This window comes from Triticum urartu, chromosome 2, assembly GCF_003073215.2.
Source record: "Triticum urartu cultivar G1812 chromosome 2, Tu2.1, whole genome shotgun sequence".
Lineage (NCBI taxonomy): Eukaryota > Viridiplantae > Streptophyta > Magnoliopsida > Poales > Poaceae > Triticum > Triticum urartu.
The window spans coordinates 579,276,235-579,295,585 of NC_053023.1; the positions used below are offsets into that span (position 1 = coordinate 579,276,235).

Consider the following 19,351-nt stretch of genomic DNA (forward strand, 5'->3'; position numbering starts at 1 on the left):
GGCGGCTTAAAAATAAGCTGCCTCTTCCCAGCTTAAAAAATAAGCCGCTTCAAAAATTTGTTGAAACTTCTAAATTAGTAATCCTGTAACTAGTTTAGAAGCCCCAATAAATGAGAGAGACGGCTTATAGGAAAAGCTAAGGAGGAGACGGCTTATTTTTTAAGCCATAAAAAATGGCCTTAAAATATGTTAAAGCCCACTAGTATAAATACTGGAGTTTTTATTTTGAGCAATGTATAAACACCCAAAATCATTAATTAAGGAGTACTCGTTGCAAAGATCACTCCAATTCCCCTAATTGCGACAAGTGGCGCACATGCAGCGCACCACTTGTCGCAACCTGGGAGTTTTCCCCTTTTTTCGTACATCCATTTATTCAAAACGTTTTATCTCTCAAACCATGCGTCCAAATTTCGAACCGCTTTCACCGTTGGATTCCTCGCGTTGAGATCTTCAAAACTAGATCCCATGTTGATAGGTTTTGACGAACTTTTTTTCACGAAAAAAGGACGAAAAAACCGAACCGGGAGCACGGGTTTTTTCCCTTTCCGAAAGAGGCATGCCCATGCCTCTCACGAAATCACAACCGTGCCTATCGCGAAAGCAAAACCGTGACTCTCGCGAGAAAAAAAACGTGTTTTTTTCGTTTCCGAGAAGGCACGGCCATGACTCTCGCGAAAACACAACCGTGACTCTTGCGGAAGCAAAACCGTGACTCTCGCGAAAGGAAAAAAAATAGAAAACGCGTTTTTTCCTTTTCGAGAGGCACGACGTTGTCTCTTGCGAAAGCACAACCATGCTTCTCGCGGAAGCAAAACCGTAACTCTCGCGAAAGAAAAAAAACAGAAAATGCATTTTTTTCGTTTCCGAAAGACACGGCCGTGCCTCTCGCGGAAGCAAAACCGTGACTCTCGCGAAAGAAAAAAAAATAGAAAACATGTTTTTTTCGTTTTCGAGAGGCACGACCGTGACTCTCGCGAAAGCAAAACCGTGCCTCTCGCGGAAGCAAAATCGTGACTCTCATGAAAGAAAAAAAAACGTGTTTTTTCGCGCAAAATAATTTTTTTTAAAAAAAACTGATTAAAAGCTAAGGAAGACCGGAGAAAAACCAAAAAGTCGAAAAAAACGAAAAAAAATGTTCAAAAAACCAAAAACGCGTGCGAAAAAATAAAAAAAAAAACCGGAGGAAGCACCCAAAGCGCGACACGTGACGAATGACTGAAAGCGCGCCAAGTGGCGCTGATTGTTGCGACACTTCTGAAAAAGCGCTCGTTAATTAGTTGCTCTCTACGGGGGTAGGGAGTGGACCCATTAAACTAATTCGGTGGTCACGTACGCACATCGGTTGCAGGCCCAAGTAACTGGGTGTTAGCTACAGTAGCATAGATTTCACTTAGACGCTGACTGCGCGTCCATAGGATGAGGCCACTCGATGGCGCCGTCGCGCTCCACCTTCATCAGCGGGTCGGTGTTTATGATGCCACCCCACACCTGAGTGGTATCCGCGTCCAACCACTGCAACAAGCAGCAGCTAACCACAGAAAGCTCATCTAAAAAAAAGCTAACTAGAGAAAGTTGCAGCTGTTCCGAACCATCCTTGCCTCCTTGGACAAGTCGCCTGAAGAGTACTGCAGGTTTCAGCAATCCCCAGTAGGTAGTCAGTCTGCATGCATGCATGCATGCATGCTACGACCATAATGGATTGGTGCCATGCAACCGCGGGAGACGACGCCGCGCCAACCTTGCCGGCTTCCCTAGCTAGGCATATATATACAGTTAAGCGCAAGGCACTGTGTGGTGTGTTCTCATTTCTGCCACCGACGCCTCCTCCCGTGATCGGACAATGGCTCGCCCGCTTCCTCGCCGCCTTGCTCTCTTCTGCGTCCTGGCCTCCTGCATTGCGCTCGCGCTCGCGGCGGGCACCACCCGTCCGAGCCGGCGGGGCCTCGCCGTAGGCGACAGCCAGGACGGAGGGGCTAGCGACGTCGGGGTTGGCGGTGGCGGCGGGTACGACGACAGCTTGATGCCCCGGCCGGCGCCGTCGTCCGAGCCGAGGGCGTGCCAGTTCGAGAACGAGCGGCTGTACAGGGCGTACCTGGTGATCCAGAAGTTCAGGAAGACGGTGATCTGCGACCCCAAGGGCGTCACCGCCACCTGGGCCGGCACCGACCTCTGCGGCTCCTACAAGGGCTTCTTCTGCGGGCGGCCGATCAACGTCAGCGACCGGACCGTCGCGTCCGTCGACCTCAACGGCTTCAACCTGCGGTCCGACTCGCTGCAGGGCTTCGTGGACGGCCTGCCGGACCTCGCGCTGTTCCACGCCAACTCCAACAGCTTCGGCGGCGCCGTGCCCAACCTCCGGGGCCTGCAGTACTTCTACGAGCTGGACCTGAGCAACAACAAGCTGGCGCCGGCCCCGTTCCCGACGGACGTGCTGGGGCTCACCAACGCCACCTTCATCGACATCCGCTTCAACAGCTTCTTCGGCGAGCTGCCGGCGGGGCTCTTCGGCTCCTTCCCGGAGGTGGAGGCCATCTTCGTCAACAACAACCGCTTCTCCGGCCAGCTCCCGGACAACCTCGGCGACTCGCCCGTCAACTACCTCTCCCTCGCCAACAACGACTTCACGGGGCCCATCCCCTCCTCCATCGGCCGCGCCGCCGGCACGCTCCTGGAGGTGCTCTTCCTCAACAACAGCCTCGGCGGCTGCCTCCCCTACGAGCTCGGCCTGCTGGCCAGGGCCACGGTCATCGACGCCGGCACCAACCGCCTCACCGGCACCATCCCGCTGTCGTACGCGTGCCTGCGGAGCGTGGAGCAGCTCAACCTGGCGGACAACCTGCTGTACGGCGTGGTGCACGACTCGCTCTGCCGGCTCGCCTACGACGGCCGCCTCGCCAACCTCACGCTCTCCGGCAACTACTTCACGTGGCTCGGGCCCTGCTGCTGGGACCTGGTCAGGGAGGGGAAGCTCAACGTCGACCGCAACTGCATCCTCTGGGCGCCCAACCAGCGCTCCTTCCACGAGTGCGCCCAGTTCTTCCACGACAACTGGAGCAGGATGACGTGCCCCGTCAGCAAGTACGTGCCGTGCCACCCCAAGTGGTACGCCGTCGACGCCGCCTCGGCCAGGGAGGAGCCCGCGGCGGCGGAGGAGTACAAGTACCGGACCTACTCGGCCTTGCACCCGTAAGGGCCCGCCACCGCCATGCCGGCGAGGGCCGGCAGCTGGCTCCACGTACGCGGCCGGTACACTTGTTAAAGAGGGCGAAAGCACTGCGCGTCTACTCTCGTGAGCTTACCCGCACGACGCAGCTGCTTGGTCGTTGCGACGGCTGGTCTCTGTCCACATTGTTGTTGTTTGTACTTTTCTAGTGTGCCCTTTCTCATCCACTATTACGGTCCGCTTGATTCAGGTGCTTGCATGCCCGGCATGCATGTCTCGCTAGGTACGTACGTGGTCACAAGTGGCTGCCTTTTCTCTTTCCCTCAGCGAATCATAATGATGTAATAATTCAGGTCATTTTTTAAGCAAAAGATTTTGCCACTTTCACTGATTAAGAAAGTAGTTCAAGACAAAGGCCGCTTTGAGGCGAAAAATTAGTAGTAGTACTCATGCAGCATTAAATTACGCAAATGCTTAGCGCCCGCGCACCCATCACCGGGGCGATGGCGTGGCGGAAAACCGTCGTGTTGCGCTTCTTTCAAACTTCCCGAGAGATTAGCGCCACTTTGATTTGTAGGATTCTAAAAGCATGGGAATATAGGACTGGCATGACATGTCCATCTCAATTCTACAGGATTTTGGTTTATTTGATTGCATCATAGGAGAAACAAAGGATTTTTTTAAAGAGGTTTGAATGGTAACTTTTTTGAAACTGTACCGTTCTTAACTAGATGACTTACTAGTAACGTGTAGTCACAATTTTCAAACTTTGGTTGCAAAGCGATACAAAAAAAAATGGATTGGCAAAATGAAACTTATTAGATTTATGATGAGAAATATTTTGACAATATAAATTGCTATGATGTCTTTCACGTTGTATATTTACAGGTGTCCGTGTATAAACTCTTTGTGGGTGTGTATCATCTTGATCCAACGTTTGCGTCAGCGAAATTCCCATTTTTCGGTAAACAAAGGGTGCATGAGTAGTTTTGTGCTATTCACACTGATAATCGAGGCCACAGCCCTCATTGATTCCTATTAACAGAAACCCCTTGTCATGAGACCTGCTGGACTTTAATTTCCTCTTCAGCAATCAAGTAGATATATCCCCTGTAATTTGTCTATCAGTGTTCTTGAGCCAGAAACGGAGGCATTGTTTGCTCCAACATGATCTGCCTTTTCATGAAGAGGGCGTAGAGAAGCTCATTCCAGACATCAGGGACTCCAGGCAGGCACCAGTGGCTGCAATCCTCTACCTCTTTGATTTCTGATGTCTTGTTCGTATGGGCTTGCCTTGAACTCAAAGGACTTCTGAACACTGAGAGGTGGCCGTCTTTTCGTTGGGCCGTCATCCGGGTCACGTTCAGTATATCCAACCCAGGCAGCCTGGGCCTGTGATGGCTCCCTAGAACATCGTTCACGGGCTTCAGCATGTCGGCCCATTGCTCCAGCGATTTGAACGGTGTCATGTCTGGAAGTGTTTCTTGCTGACAAAACCCTCCAGAATTCCAGTCACCACCGCTGCAGAGAAATTAACAGTGGTCGATTATGGAGGGTGAGGATCATTTTGCAATTTAATCAAGTACCACAACGAACAACTTATTAACACTAGCTATGTTTATTGTCAAAGGAAAAAAGGAAACTAGTTGTATTGACATGGTACAGACCTGAAGTGCGTAGGAGAATAGGTTCGGAAGATGGCCTGGGTCTTGTTTGCATTAACATTTTTCTGAAGCCAGTCGAACAGTGTTTTTATTGATCTTCTGTATGCATCGCTGACGCTCATATTCATCTTCACCTCATTCCCTTCTTGGAAATACGCACCCCTGGTGTATAAATGTAAACCTGGTTTCAGACAGATGATGGGTGCAATTATGATGAACTAACTGTTCTGATTAACAAAAACATAATTACAAAGAATTGTCTATCAATCAGCACAAAGCACACCTAAAGCATAATGAATCTATGGTATATTCTCGAAACTGGAAGATAAATTCTTGAAGGTGACGGATAGAGTGAAACTAATAAGGACACTGTTACATAAATCTTTGATCACACGCAGATAGCTATTTCTCTATGAAATTACTCACATAAAAACACAGAAATTATCGCAGAACAAAACATAGAAATAATTACATATGAAGAACTAGCTGACAGGGTTTGCAACTTAGCTACTAATTTGAATGCAAAAGTACTGCCAGTTCCATGAAACAGGAAAAGCCATTAACTCAACATAAATATGCAGATATATGATAGCTACTTGCTTACCATCCAATTGTTTTGTCTTTTGTCCACCAATGCCCAGAGTTGAAGATTAACAGATCAGCATCCCTCCACTTACGCCGGCCAGACATCCAATCCATGGAATCCACCCTGACCGTACTCTTAACAAACTTGGGGGCTCCAGCCGGTCCATGACCTTGCGGGACTAGAAACGGGGACCTGTAATACTCGACAGTGCAATTGTAGTCTCTGAACTTGAATATAAAGAACCCATCATGCTTTGTGATGGGTCTGCCATTGATCTCATAGATGAAGCTCTTGTCTGGGACAGCAGTAGAGAGCATACAAAGCAGAGACTCCCATTGGTTCCTTCCAATCGAATCGCCGACGAATACCACTCTTTTGTTTCGTAGCCTCTCTAGCATACTCTTAGCATCAAACCTAAGAAATCACAGAAATCCAGATTATGACATAGAAAATGACATAAATTGTGCCAGAATACTTGAATAAAGTGTGGATATTCAGATAATCCCTAGGCCCAAAACCACAAACATCAGATAGACACGGTTATAGTATTGGCAGTGACAGGAAGTCCATTTGCTATTCTAAAACAAAGGGAAGTCCCGTTGCTCAAAGGTGATCTTCTCAGTAATAATCAGTTCTAGAATTCATTTCTAAAAAAATTAGTGGTACAATCGCTCGAGTAGATTTAACTTATCAACATCACCGACTATACAACCTTTCAGTTTCAATACAGAGTTGCTTCGGTACAAACTTACGAGCGAATCAATTTGATCTTATTTGGTCTGGTGCGTAGCTAAATGAGTAAGTAAAACTGTAAAATGTCTCACTAAAAAGTAAGTAAAACTGTAAAAGACGACACACGAGAAAAGGGGTCAACCAACGGACCTGGGGAGATCGCAGCACGACGGCTGCCACCGCCATCTGGTGTAGGAGGCGTCGGGGCGGCCGTTCTCCGAGCACCGGAACCCGCCGTCGAGGAACGGGCAGTCCTTGGACTCGTAGAGCGGGTAGCTGTCGTCCCGCACCCACTCCCCGTCGAAGAAGTCGCAGTCCCGCGCCACCGCACCGGGCGCCGACGCGGAGGCCCCGCAGCCCCAGAGCTTCCTGGGCGCCGACAGGGCGGACCCGACGGCCGTCGAGCAGCGGGGCGACGCGGGGCAGGCGAGCAGCAGCAGCGCGGCGGCGGCGGAGGCCAGCGTGGCGGCGAGGACCAGCGCCATCCCGGCCTTCTCCAGCGGCCTCGTGGCGGCCAGCCGCGCCAGCCGCTTGACCGACGGCCCTAGCATGCCGCCGCGCCCGGCCGGCGCTTAATTCGCTTCCTGTCGAGGTCGTCGACGATCGAGCAGCGGGCTAGCTTTCGCAAGCGTATGCCTGTGAGAACAGACATGGAGGATGCAGCGGGGGAAGGTTGGGTTTGTGATCGGGACGGGAATCGAGCATACGTGTCCCCGACTGGCTTCATGTATCGATCATCATGTATCGATCATCGTTCGAGGCCCATGTATCGCGCGCTCGCGATCGCGGGGCCCGCCTGAATCAGCCCTTAAAGCGTGATTTTGAGGCTTCCAGTAAAAATCATGTACACATCTCAATTGCAAACAAAAAAAAAAGGTAAAATCCTCTCTTTTGACATTCTTGATTGGGATTACCTCATTTAACCAAATTTGTGCCATTTTTACTTTTCTATCTCAAACCAACTCCAACGCTAGACCGGGACAGTCGTTTTGTCCACTTTCCGTCGGTAAAATGGACGACCGTGTTAGGTTTTGACCGTCCTTCTACAGGTGCACCCAATGGCCCGCCGCAGTTGACAAAAACGTCCGCTTAACTTAAATGCAAATATAAACAAAAGATATAAAAAAAGCAATTTAAACGAACTACATATTACATTAAAAAGTTCACAGCCGAACTATCCACGTGCATTAAAAATAAATTAATAAAAAATGACCTTAAACCAAATGAAATCCTAGATTGGCCGTCTCCGCCGTCCGCACTGCATGCCGTCTTCCTTGTTCGTGCTGAGGTCGATGAAGGGAGGCGGCTGCCACACATGGGCTAGTGGCGCCGGCGGCTGCACTGCAAGGGGTGGCGAGGGCGCGCTGGGCGGTGACCACGCGTCGGCCCCAACCCGCACGGCCGGCGCTGACACCAGCTCCGGGGTGCATGGCAGAGTCATAGTCCACGACCAATGTTGGCCCTCCGCCTCTGGGTTCCACCGAGGCTCCGCGTCGTCCCGCTCCACCAATCCCTCAAGCTCCGGGATGGCGACATCGGCGATGGCCGACAATGCCATCTGGACCTCGAGGTCGTCTCGCTACTCCCTCTGGACCCGCTTGTACTCCCTCCGGATGTCCTCGAGCACCGGTCGCACTAGCTCCTCCTCTTCGACCGTCGTCGGATGACGCGGCGGTGGCGATGGCGGCGAGGACGTGCGTGTGTCCTGGCACGCCCGCGGGCATGGGGAGGGCTAGGAGCACGCACCGGTGGTGGGCTCTGCGCACGGTTGGCAAAGTAGGTTTGTCGCTGCACGTCATGCTCATCACCGAACCGCATATCCCAAAGAAGCGACTCAATGTCGTACCTTGGGTTGTCGAGGAGATGCGTCGGGATCTGGTGGCGCTGATGGTTGAACTCTTGGAGGCGGACGCGGTCGCTCGCTGGGACGGTCGGCATAGGCACCCGATCCGGGCTCAAATGCCACCCATTCGGCACTTGTGCATCCGGCCATGGAAGCGGGGTGGCCGTCTCCAAGTACCTACGGCAGATCACAATCTCGACGTAGGGCTTGATGTGTGGCGACCAGAGAGATGGAGAATCCGGCAGTGCTCCTCGACCCGCTCCTCGGCCGGTGAAGACGAGCCCGCCTCATGGTCGTCCTTGGCCTTCTTGCTGGGTACCCACTTCCACATGCCCATTGCGGGTGGTGGCGGCGGCCGGAGACGTGCTCTAGGCTTGTCGGGGGTGGAGGGGGCAGGAAGGAAGTGGGAGGTGGTGAAGAGGCACTGGTGAAGACGATGTGGACTGACTGGTACACGGGTTGGCGTTAAAAAGGACGCTTCAGGGCGGCTAGGTGGCTAACAAACAGGCCTGCCCACGCGTGTGGCTTAAATGGGGCTAGTGGGATGTAGTTGGATGGCTGACGCGCGGGCCTGAGGGTGGACGAGAAGAGGACGCATGCGAGCTATTTTACTTCGAAAATGAGTCGAGCTCGACGCCAACCGGACACAATTTAGGGTTGCGGTCACACGTTGAGCCATCGTGTTTGTTCATTTGGGCCGAAACAGACACATGCGGATCAAATGGGATCGTGCGTTGGAGTTGGCCTCACTCCACGGGTTTTCCCTCCTCAACCGGTTTCTCCATGTGCTATTCACCACTGCGGTACATGGTTTTCTCGGTTAAATTTTGCTACACAAGGGTATCTTCGATGCGGACCCCTAAAACGGACAGATTATTTGTCTACGTACTGGTCCGGACAATTCCACGGACACTCATGCTGGAGATGGTCATCCAACCATGCTCGCATACATTTCAAATTAGACTTAAACAAACCGGACGACTTCATGCAACCCGGATGAGTTTCATCTAAATCGGACCAAATATATAATATTTTTGACATATCTAACTAAACAAAAGCGTTCGAAAGTTAATCTAGTCTAAATCTTCATGGGCGACCACCATGAGCTCCCAAAAGCATCTGGCCTCCAAGCCCTTGTTGTTCCCTTTTGTCTCCATGTCCAGTGGTGGCGAGCCCCAGGAAGTGAAGGCGCGGTCGCGGGCGGGAAAGAGTAGGACATGGGGCACAGACTGACCCATATGGGAAACTAGGCGTCATCGTTTCCCATGCTCTACTCCTCCTCGTCGAAATCCGTGACTTGGCCGTCGCCAGTGAAGGTAAGTTTGACGATGGACATGGACGGACCGACCTCTTCATCGAAGTGACGCCAATGAGGGTTAGTTGCCGGCGTGAACGACGCACAGCTGGCGGCCACGGCCGCCTATGATGCCACCGCCTCTTGCGCGTCCAATGCAACGGCTAGTGTATCAAGTCCTCGCTCATGTGAAGGAGGTAGTGGAATGCGACCTCCCCACCCTACACCACCTTACCGATGGCATGACTCTCGGGGCGATGATGAATTTTGACACTTGGTGCACGAGGCTGGCTGGCAACAACCAACAGGTTGTCAATCGCACTATCTTTACTGGTTGTAACAAATTGTGAGTAGATAATGGTATATGAAGTACTTTTGCATTTTGTAAATAAAGTAACAGTTTTTGATATAGCTTACCACTCATGTCAAGTGGTTTAAATAAAAGTGAAATAATTGGAAGTAAAAGTGCAAGTAAATGAGAGTTTGAAAGTTTGCTTAGGCATGAAAATGGATCGAGTTTCATAGGTTCCCTATCAGCGTCTTTTATAGATGTGACAGCCTTGCATATAAACATAAAGAGGTAAATACACCAGAAGTCATAGAACTTGCACGTGACGGTCAGTTTGGTGCACAAACTTGTAAAATACGTGTTTCTGGTCATCAAACTTGCACAAACGTTCATATACGATCACATTCCATGTACGCGGATGTATCCGTGGTCTATGTGGCATGCCAGCATGGCCAGGGCCCACCGTAAGCCCGCGACGCATGGTAGATCTGCAGACTTTTTCTTTATTTACGTATTATACACTTATTTTTTAACTTATTAAGCCCATAAAATAAAATTATTTTTTATTTACGTATTTATTTACATATAAAGCCCCTAAAATAAAATGGAAAAACAAGGGATGGTTCGGTTACGAACTAGGGACGTGCCACTACTAGGCTCGGGTTAACAACCATCAAACCGATGATCATTCATGTCTAGATAGCACAAATAATTTTTAAATCATATAAACATGGCCGAAAAATCAATTTTACAAGAAATGTAACCCCAAAAAAGGGAGCACCGTGGCTCGACTATGTGACCTCGTGATCAATGTTAACTAAGATTACCACCGGGTTTCGAAAACACAACATATCCAAATGGGATAAATATTTTTCATGTTGTTATTCCTTCTTGTTCTATGTAAGAAAAAATATATTATATTTTTGTGTTTGTGATATTTAATAAATGTTTATGTGTTACAAAAAAGGTGTGTGACATTTAAAAAAATGTTTAAACATTGTAAACCACATTTGTGTAATTAAAAATGATACGTTGCATTTTAAAAATGTTCGTGCATTCCAAAAAAACTGGTCATGACATTTTTAAATGCCTATACAATGTATAAAGCTGTTTGTGTAGCTTAAAAATGTTTTGTACCATCCGAAAATGTTAAAAACATAGTTGAAAAAAGTTTCAAAACTTGTATTTGAAAAAAATGTTAATCATATGTTTCAAAAGTATTAAGCATATATTTTTTAAAATACTCCAAACATAGATGTATACTGGAGTATTTAAAAAAAAAATATATATATGTATCATAACATAGATGTATACTGGAGTATTTAAAATCAAAACATATGTGTATCATATGGAGTATATGTTTCAATACACATAAATTTCAGAACTTGTATTTGAAAAAATGTTAATTTGGACATGTTGTGTTGATTAACATTTTTTTAAATACAAGTTTTTGAAACTTTTTAAAATGTCGCATACCTTTTTTTGTAACACATAAATATTTTTTGAATGTCACAAACACAAGAATATAAATTATTTTCTTACATCTGGACGTGTTGTGTTGTCGGTGGTAATCTTAGTTAACCTTGACCACAAGGTCACATGGTCGAGCCACCGTGCTCATTTTTTCCGTGTTACATTTCTTGTAAAATTTATTTTCAGTCAATGTTTATATGATACAGAAATTAGTCGTGCTATATAGACATGAATAGTCAATAGTCTGATGGTTGTACACATGAGACTACTAAGACACGTTGCAGCTTCAAAACCCCATATCGCTTACTTTTTAATTTTATTTTTAGGGGCTTAATACGAAAATAAAAAAAGGCAAAGGCTTCTCTGCAGATTTAGATGCTACAGCGGATAACAGTGGGCCCTGGCCACACTGGAATGCCACATAGGCCATGGATACGTTCGTGTACATGAAATGTGACCGTATATGAATGCTCGTGCAAATTTGATGACCAGAAACACGTATTTTACAAGTTTGTGCATCAAACTGACCATCGCGTGCAAGTTCTATGACTTCGGGTGTATTTACCTCAAACATAAACATGTGAAACTAAACAATCATACAATCGTGACATGCTATTTCCATAAACTGTGATCACATTATATGCTGGTATGTTCGTAAATCCTCTAGACAGACACACGTCAAAATGTATGGCCAATACTGATTGTAGCCCCCACGTGCACATTATGAGTTTAAGTGATAAATTATAGCATTGCATAGAGCATGATGACTCATATTATGTTCTATTCCATCTATTTCGTTAGCCCTAGATTGATTGTTATCTTTTTATTTTCTTGAGAAATTTGAAAAATACAAAAATGTTTTACCTTTTTTATCATGTTTTATTTGTTTCTACAAAAAACAAAAAACAGTACATGTTCTTATTTTGGTTCTTGATTGTGTGCTATCAACTTAAAAAAATAAAAACATTTTCTTGTTCCTTTTTTTTTACTTTTTTGTTTGCTATCTTATAAAATTCAGAAAATCACAAAGATATTTTTTGAAGTTTTCAGAAAATATTAAAATGATTTTACGTGGCTTTGTGCTATGCATGATATTTTATTGTTTAAAGGATTGGCACTTCCAGGTTTTGTCTTTGAGATACAAGTGGGAAGTAAGAAAATATAATAAGTTGTTAGTTGCTGACCTTCTAACCACTTGGCGTCAGAGTTGGTCCAATTAGCATCTACTCCCTCTATTCTTAAATAATTGTCTTTTTACAACATTTTAAATGGCTACCACATAAGGATGTATGTAGACATATTTTAGAGTGTAGATTTACTCATTTTGCTCCGTTTGTAGTCACTTGTTGAAATATCTAGAAAGACAAATATTTAGGAACGAAGGGAGTAGCTGGTTTTCCTTTTCATTGAGTTTTTTTTTTGTCTTTTACTACTATATCATGTAGACCAAAACAACAATGACACATAATTCAAAGCGTGAAACGGGAAGAAATAACACCAAAAAATCGATACTCCTGCCGTTCACAAATACAAATACAAGATGTTTTAAATATTATTAATATGGAATAAATATAGATTAAAATGAATGAACAATCATACTAAAACGTGCCTATACATATTTGATTCAGACAAAATTACGCCTCGCGTAGAACATCTTTTATTTGTATAACCGAGGGAGTACCAAATTTAAAATCAGCTACTAGTTGCGTCACAGAACCAGCAGCAGCTACCCACGCCTGCGGCCTGCCTCAGGCCGTCCAGCCGAACCCTAGCAACACCGCCGCCGCTATTACCCCCAAGGCCCCAAGGCCAGGCGCGGCACCGCCACTCCCGCGCCTCCCTCCCCTATGGCACGTCCTGCTCCCCCTCCGCTGTCTTCTCCGTCGGCGGCGAGGGCGCCGCGCCCTAAACTCCGAGGTGCGATTTTTCCTCTTACAAATCTAGTTGAAAAGTCTGCATTATATATTAGCTGAAACTGAAAGCTTGTTAAATTCGAGCTGAAAGTTGGGGAATTCCCGTCATGGCTACCACCAACCATGCGCATTGTACAAAGCTCTGAGCTCTTCAAGAGGTCAATATTATATGATAACATATGCTAAAAACACGGTACTTCAGATGCTTAGAGTACTGACGCTGCACTTGTTAAACCCTTATTTAGAACTATATACGGCACCGCATCAGCCTGTACAATTAAGAAGCTTGAATAGTTCCAAACAAGGTGTAAAAGCGACAAAGAACGGGGATACCTGCTAAGTGTGCATACAAGACTGAATTTGCTAAAAACAAAGTAGGGCGGCCGGCGATTCAGCACTAGAGCATATTTTTAAAAGCAATTAAAGGTGTCAAGTGTCAACGTGTGCGCGGCAATTAGATATGTTTAATGCTGCGTAACGCTAACGCCGTCTCTATTGCTACTTAATCCCTCTCAGAAGGGCAAACTACAGCACTCATCTCCACCTAAACCAATATTAGACATGGTCCTGTCTCCTGTGATATGCTGTGCTTCTGAAGACTAGAGGTAGGTGCACTGCTTCTTCCATCTATGAATATTTCGTGCACTACTTCCTTTCATACATCGTACTTTTCGCTTCATTCAGATCTTTTACATGTGAATCAGGTGCATTTAAACTCCGGTTTTGCATCATGAAATAGTGAGGGAGCGAAAAAGCTATGTCATGAAGCTCTTCGTGCTCGTAGCATGGGCACTGTTGTTATTGTCTCATGGATCTGGAAGCGTCATTTGCGCCGTCCTCCATGGGAACGATACAGATATGCTGTCGCTTCTTGATTTCAAGCGCGCAATCACCGAAGATCCGAAAGGGCTCTTGAGCACATGGAACACCAGCATTCACTTCTGCAACTGGCAGGGTGTGAAGTGCAGCCTCACAGAGCATGAGCGTGTTGCAGAGCTGGACCTGTCTGAGCAGAGTTTTGTCGGGGAAATCTCTCCTTCCCTTGGAAACATGTCATATCTTACTTATCTTAACCTTTCCAGAAGCAAGTTCTCTGGTCAGATACCACATCTTGGCCGGCTGCGAGAGCTGGAGTTTCTTGACCTGAGTCACAACTCGCTACAAGGGATTATTCCAGTGACGCTCACAAACTGCTCCAACTTGAGGGCGTTAGACCTCTCAAGAAACTTATTGGTGGGTGAAATTCCCGCAGAAATATCCCTTCTCTCCAACCTGACACGCTTGTGGCTTTCTTATAATGATCTTACCGGGGTCATTCCACCAGGCCTTGGCAATATCACTTCTCTAGAACATGTTATTCTGATGTATAACCGGTTAGAGGGAGGCATTCCTGATGAGTTTGGGAAGTTGTCCAAGATGTCAAACTTACTCCTTGGTGAAAACAAGCTATCAGGTAGAGTCCCAAAGGCCATTTTTAATCTGTCTCTGCTAAATCAAATGGCGCTGGAGTTGAATATGCTAGTTGGTACTCTACCATCTAACATGGGTGATGCTCTCCCTAACCTCCGACTTCTTACATTGGGTGGTAACATGCTGGAAGGTCTTATCCCTGACTCATTAGGCAATGCATCCGAGCTACAGCTGATAAACTTAGCATATAATCACGGGTTTAGAGGACGAGTCCCACCTTCTCTTGGTAAACTTCCGAAGCTCAGTAAGCTAGGTCTTGACACAAACAGTCTTGAAGCAAATGACAGCTGGGGCTGGGAATTCTTGGATGCATTGAGCAACTGCACTTCTCTAGAGATGCTTTCACTCTATGCAAATCGGCTACAAGGAAACTTGCCAAATTCTGTTGGCAACCTTTCGTCTAATGTTAACAACCTCGTGTTTGGTAGGAATATGCTATATGGATTAGTTTCATCAAGCATAGGAAATCTCCATAGACTAACTAAGCTAGGACTGGAGGAGAACAGTTTGACTGGTCCGATTGATGGATGGGTTGGAAATCTTGCTAATTTGCAAGGTTTATATCTTCAACAGAACAATTTCACCGGGCAGATTCCAACTTCCATTGGCAATAACTCCAAGCTGTCAGAACTGTTTCTGGCAAATAATCAATTCCACGGTCCCATTCCATCAAGTTTCGAAAACCTTCAGCAACTCTTGTATTTAGACCTCAGCTATAACAATCTTCAAGAAAATATACCAAAAGAGCTTTTTAGTATAGCCACAATTGCCCAATGTGCGCTATCCCACAACAGTCTAGAAGGCCAAATTCCTCACATCAGTAATCTTCAACAACTCAACTATCTAGATCTTTCATCCAACAAGCTTACAGGGGAAATTCCACCTACTTTGCGCACATGCCAGCAATCGCAAGCCATCAAATTGGACCGGAACTTCCTCTCGGGAAGCATTCCCATGTTTCTAGGGAGTCTGAACAGCTTGATCGAGCTCAACCTTTCACATAACAATCTCTCAGGCTCTATCCCAATTGCTCTAAGCAAACTGCAACTTCTCACCCAGTTGGATCTATCCGACAATCATCTTGAAGGAGAAGTACCAGTAGAAGGAATATTCAAAAATACAACAGCCATTTCCCTGAAAGGCAATTGGTGGCTTTGTGGAGGTGTGCTGGACCTACATATGCCTTCATGCCCCGCTGCTTCTCATAGAAGATCTAGATGGCAATACTATTTGGTGAGAGTATTGGTCCCTATATTAGGCATCTTGTTACTCATATTAGTAGTCTGCTTATCCCTTCTCAGAAAGAGGATGCTGAGGATGCAGTTATCGTTGCCTTCTTCCGATGAGCAATTCCCTAAAGTATCTTATAAGGATCTAGCACAGGCTACTGAGAACTTCACAGTATCTAACTTGATTGGGAGAGGAAGCTGCGGTTCAGTGTACAGAGCAAAGCTAAACCAAAAACAGATGGTTGTGGCAGTGAAAGTTTTTGACCTTGACATGCAAGGCGCGGATAAAAGTTTCATCTCAGAATGTAAAGCACTGAGAAACATTCGGCACCGTAATCTTCTTCCAATTCTGACTGCATGCTCAACAATTGATAACCAAGGCCGGGATTTCAAAGCTCTAGTCTACCAGTTCATGCCCAACGGCAACCTGGACACTTGGCTGCACCCGGCAGGAGATGGAAAAGCCCCAAAGCAACTGGACCTCTCTCAAAGAATGAAAATAGCTGTTGATATAGCCGATGCATTGCAATATATACACCATGACTGTGAGAATCCTATTGTTCACTGTGATTTGAAGCCCAGCAATATCCTCCTAGATTATGATATGACAGCTCGTTTGGGGGACTTTGGCATCGCAAGGTTCTACATCAAATCCAAGTCAGCGGCAGCTGGAGGTTCGAGTTCAATGGGTACAATAACTCTGAGGGGCACGATTGGATATATTGCTCCAGGTAACAATATGTTTCTTGCTGTAAATTTGAATGCATGCAACGAAGCGGTTGTTTACATGAACTTATGTTATTAAACGTTTTACATGGTGTTCAGAGTATGCGGGAGGTGGCTACCTATCGACGTCTGGAGACGTGTACAGTTTTGGGATAGTGCTGCTGGAGATGCTGACAGGAAGAAGGCCGACCGACCCTATGTTCTGCGAGGGGCTTGACATCGTGAACTTTGTCAAGAGGAACTTTCCGGATCAGATACTTGATATCCTTGACGCTTCTCTCCGAGAAGAATGTCAAGACTGTTCTCAGGATAATCTGGAAGGAGAAAACGAAGTCCACCGGTGTCTGCTGTCCTTGCTGAAAGTGGCACTTTCTTGCGCAAGCCAGGATCCTAACGAACGAATGAACATGAGAGAAGCAGCTACTGAATTGCACGCGATTGACACATTGTATGTGTCTTGAAGCGGATGCTATGTACTAGAGCTGTATCATACATACATACCAGCTGATGTGAAGCGTGTAACTAGAGCTGTATCGTACGTTCGTACTATAGTGGCCGTGTAGAACTTTTGTACTCGAAAAATTTATTTGTTGGGCTGTGGCTTTGTTCCTAGCCTTTGAAATGCTCATCTTTTTGCAAAGTACGAATCAGCCTTTGTGTTCTTTATAATTGTAAAAAGATGGTACGCATGTTCCTTCAAGATTGCCCTGACATCATCTAAGAAAAAGGATTGTCCTGACATTTGGCTTTTTGCCTGATAAGGTGATTGCAGAAAACAGTATATTGTTGCCAAAAAAGAAAGATTGCCCTGACATTTGGCTTTTTGCACAACATTTGCACATGTTGGGGCCATTGTCAAGTTGATAGTAGTATATGATGCCCTTTATGCTCTGAATTAGGCATGGCACTAGAGCATATGCATCGATGCTGTTCTGTTTTTTTATTTAATCAATTGTATTTTTTCTTAGGGGAGAGCATCGATGCTGCTCACTGGAAGAATTGAATTGGTATCAAAAGGAAAAAAGGACCCGTCTGGGCGCTTCCATTCCATGGCTGTGTGAATGAAAGCCTTGTGGCTCCAATGCTGCACGCTAGGGGCCGAGGATGGATCCTGACGACTACTGTAGAGTAGAAGCATCGTACGAATCATAGTGTCGTTATCTTCTCTTCAAAAGAAAATACGGAGATTGGCGCATCCGCGCGTGTTGCTGATCTACATCTAGATAAGAAAAGATTTATATATGCCCACATGTAACTGAGACGTGGAAGGACGGAAAACTTGGGGCCTTCTTCCTTCCACGTGTGGAAAACCTTAGAATCAAGCCTAAACAAGACTAGCATTTGACCTTGCAAATGCTCAAACCCCTCAAGATGTCCCAAGAACAGACGATTAATACAATGCATTTGCTTATTTTTGCCACAAAAATGCTTCTCCCACCAGAATCGAGTACGTATATTAACAGGATGCAACTCAAAGGGGGGAGAAGAGTTCTTCCTTGACAAGAGAACCAACCAATCAATCAATCAAAACTGCAACGCAAGCAACAAAAAAGAAAAGAAAAAATGTCGAACAGTGAACCAATCCACCTGCTGGTGGCTGGAGCTGGAGCTGGAGCTAAGGCTAGGCGGGCGGTCGATAGTAGCTGTATGCGCTGTAGAAGGTCTGCATCATGGTGAGCAGCAGGAGGAAGACGCCGGCGACGACGGAGACGATGGCCCACGGGTTGGTGAAGTAGTTGTGCTGCAGGCTGGCCACCCAGGTGCTCCACTTGTGGTCGTAGTACCGGTTCACCTGGTCCGACAGCCCGGAGAGGTAGCTGTCGTTGATGTCGAACACCACCTCCAGGCACAGCCGGTTGAACAGCTCCGCCACCTCGCCGTCGCTGCCCAGCCAGTGCTCGATGATGCCCCGGTCGTGCAGGTACTTGACGTCCTCCGCCGAGTTTATCAGGTTGTCCATGAAGATGGCGTAGGAGGTGATGTTGTTCCCGCCCGGCGTCGCGATGTCCATGTGGCACTGCTCGAACGCGATCAGGTTCAGGAACAGCGCCTTGCTGCCGTCGTGGATCAGGATCCGCGGGATGTGGAGCACCCCCTTGTCGAACCGGATGTCCCAGAACCGGTCCGTGTTGCGCCGCCGCCGGCACCGGATGCCGGCTTCACGGAGCTCCGACACGCAGTGCACGAACTGCTGCCGCCGCTTGTCGGCCACGCGCCGCAGCCCCGACCACTTCTTCAGCCACAGCCGCGCCGCCGGCGGCGGGGTGGGCTGCATCCCTGCGCGGAGGAGGCTGCGCCGGAACACGTCCAGGCAGTGCAGCATCGGGTTTGACAGCGGGTCGAACGCCGCCGCGGCCGCCGCGTCGGCGTCCACGGAGGACTCAAGCTTGAACCGGTCCTTCCGGTGCAGCGGCGTGTCCGTCGGCATCAGCGGGTCGAAGAAGCGCACGGCGAGGCTGGCCACGGCCCCCGTCTGCTCCGGGTGGCCCAGCTGGATCCCGAGCAGCAGGTCCAGCACGAACAGCGGTATCTGGTTCTCCAGCAGGATCATGTCGCTACGGATGGCGTGCATGGCGCCGCGCATGGCGAAGACGGGGTCGTGCCGCGAGTAGCCCAGGTCGTCCACGAACCCCTTGGCGCCGTCCAGCGCGCCGCGGAACAGCTCCAGCACGAAGGTCCCGTCCAGCACCAGGCACTGCGCGAAGTCGTTGGCCGGCATCCATGCGACGCGGCCGTCGTAGCAGGACCGCACCCGCTCCTCCATGGGCCGCAGCGCGTCGAGGTAGGCGGTGACGTCGTGGCCCGTGCGTTTGAGCACGTGGTGCAGCGCGCGCCACTTGTGACGCTCCATCTCGCGCAGCCGCCGCTTGCCGGCGTGGAGCGGGCCGATGGACACCACCTGCGGCATGTAGGCGCGCTCGTCGCCCTCGCGGAGCGACTTGGGCACGCGGTACACGGAGAGCCGC

General features: G+C 47.8%; 4 protein-coding genes across 5 annotated transcripts; 2 read left to right on the top strand and 2 right to left on the bottom strand.

Moving 5' to 3' along the window:
• The first annotated feature begins 1,810 nt into the window (after positions 1-1,810).
• On the top strand, positions 1,811-3,323 carry LOC125533682 (uncharacterized protein At4g06744-like). Its single transcript, XM_048697049.1, has one exon. The coding sequence runs from the start codon at positions 1,844-1,846 to the stop codon at positions 3,191-3,193; it is 1,350 nt and encodes a 449-aa protein (XP_048553006.1). The 5' UTR covers positions 1,811-1,843; the 3' UTR covers positions 3,194-3,323.
• A 722-nt stretch (positions 3,324-4,045) lies between these two features.
• LOC125538905 (protein trichome birefringence-like 11) lies at positions 4,046-6,861 on the bottom strand. The gene is made up of 4 exons (XM_048702227.1): positions 6,299-6,861; positions 5,435-5,830; positions 4,834-4,992; positions 4,046-4,687 (listed from the first exon to the last, which is right to left on the bottom strand). Exons 1-4 carry the CDS (start codon positions 6,697-6,699, stop codon positions 4,291-4,293), a joined length of 1,353 nt encoding a protein of 450 aa, XP_048558184.1. The 5' UTR covers positions 6,700-6,861; the 3' UTR covers positions 4,046-4,290.
• A 5,894-nt stretch (positions 6,862-12,755) lies between these two features.
• LOC125538907 (probable LRR receptor-like serine/threonine-protein kinase At3g47570) lies at positions 12,756-17,028 on the top strand. Of its 2 annotated transcripts, XM_048702228.1 has the most exons (4): positions 12,756-12,964; positions 13,477-13,565; positions 13,665-16,390; positions 16,485-17,028. In XM_048702228.1, the coding sequence occupies exons 3-4, from the start codon at positions 13,723-13,725 to the stop codon at positions 16,844-16,846; spliced, it is 3,030 nt and encodes a 1,009-aa protein (XP_048558185.1). In that variant the 5' UTR covers positions 12,756-12,964; positions 13,477-13,565; positions 13,665-13,722; the 3' UTR covers positions 16,847-17,028. The 2 variants fall into 2 exon arrangements, with proteins under 2 accessions (XP_048558185.1, XP_048558186.1); XM_048702229.1 differs by lacking the exon at positions 13,477-13,565.
• Positions 17,029-17,619: 591 nt separating this feature from the next.
• On the bottom strand, positions 17,620-19,351 carry LOC125538908 (UPF0481 protein At3g47200-like; the record flags this gene model as incomplete). Its single annotated transcript, XM_048702230.1, is given in 1 exon segment — positions 17,620-19,351. A coding segment is annotated over 1 exon segment (1,345 nt), but the record flags the coding sequence as incomplete, so codon positions are not given.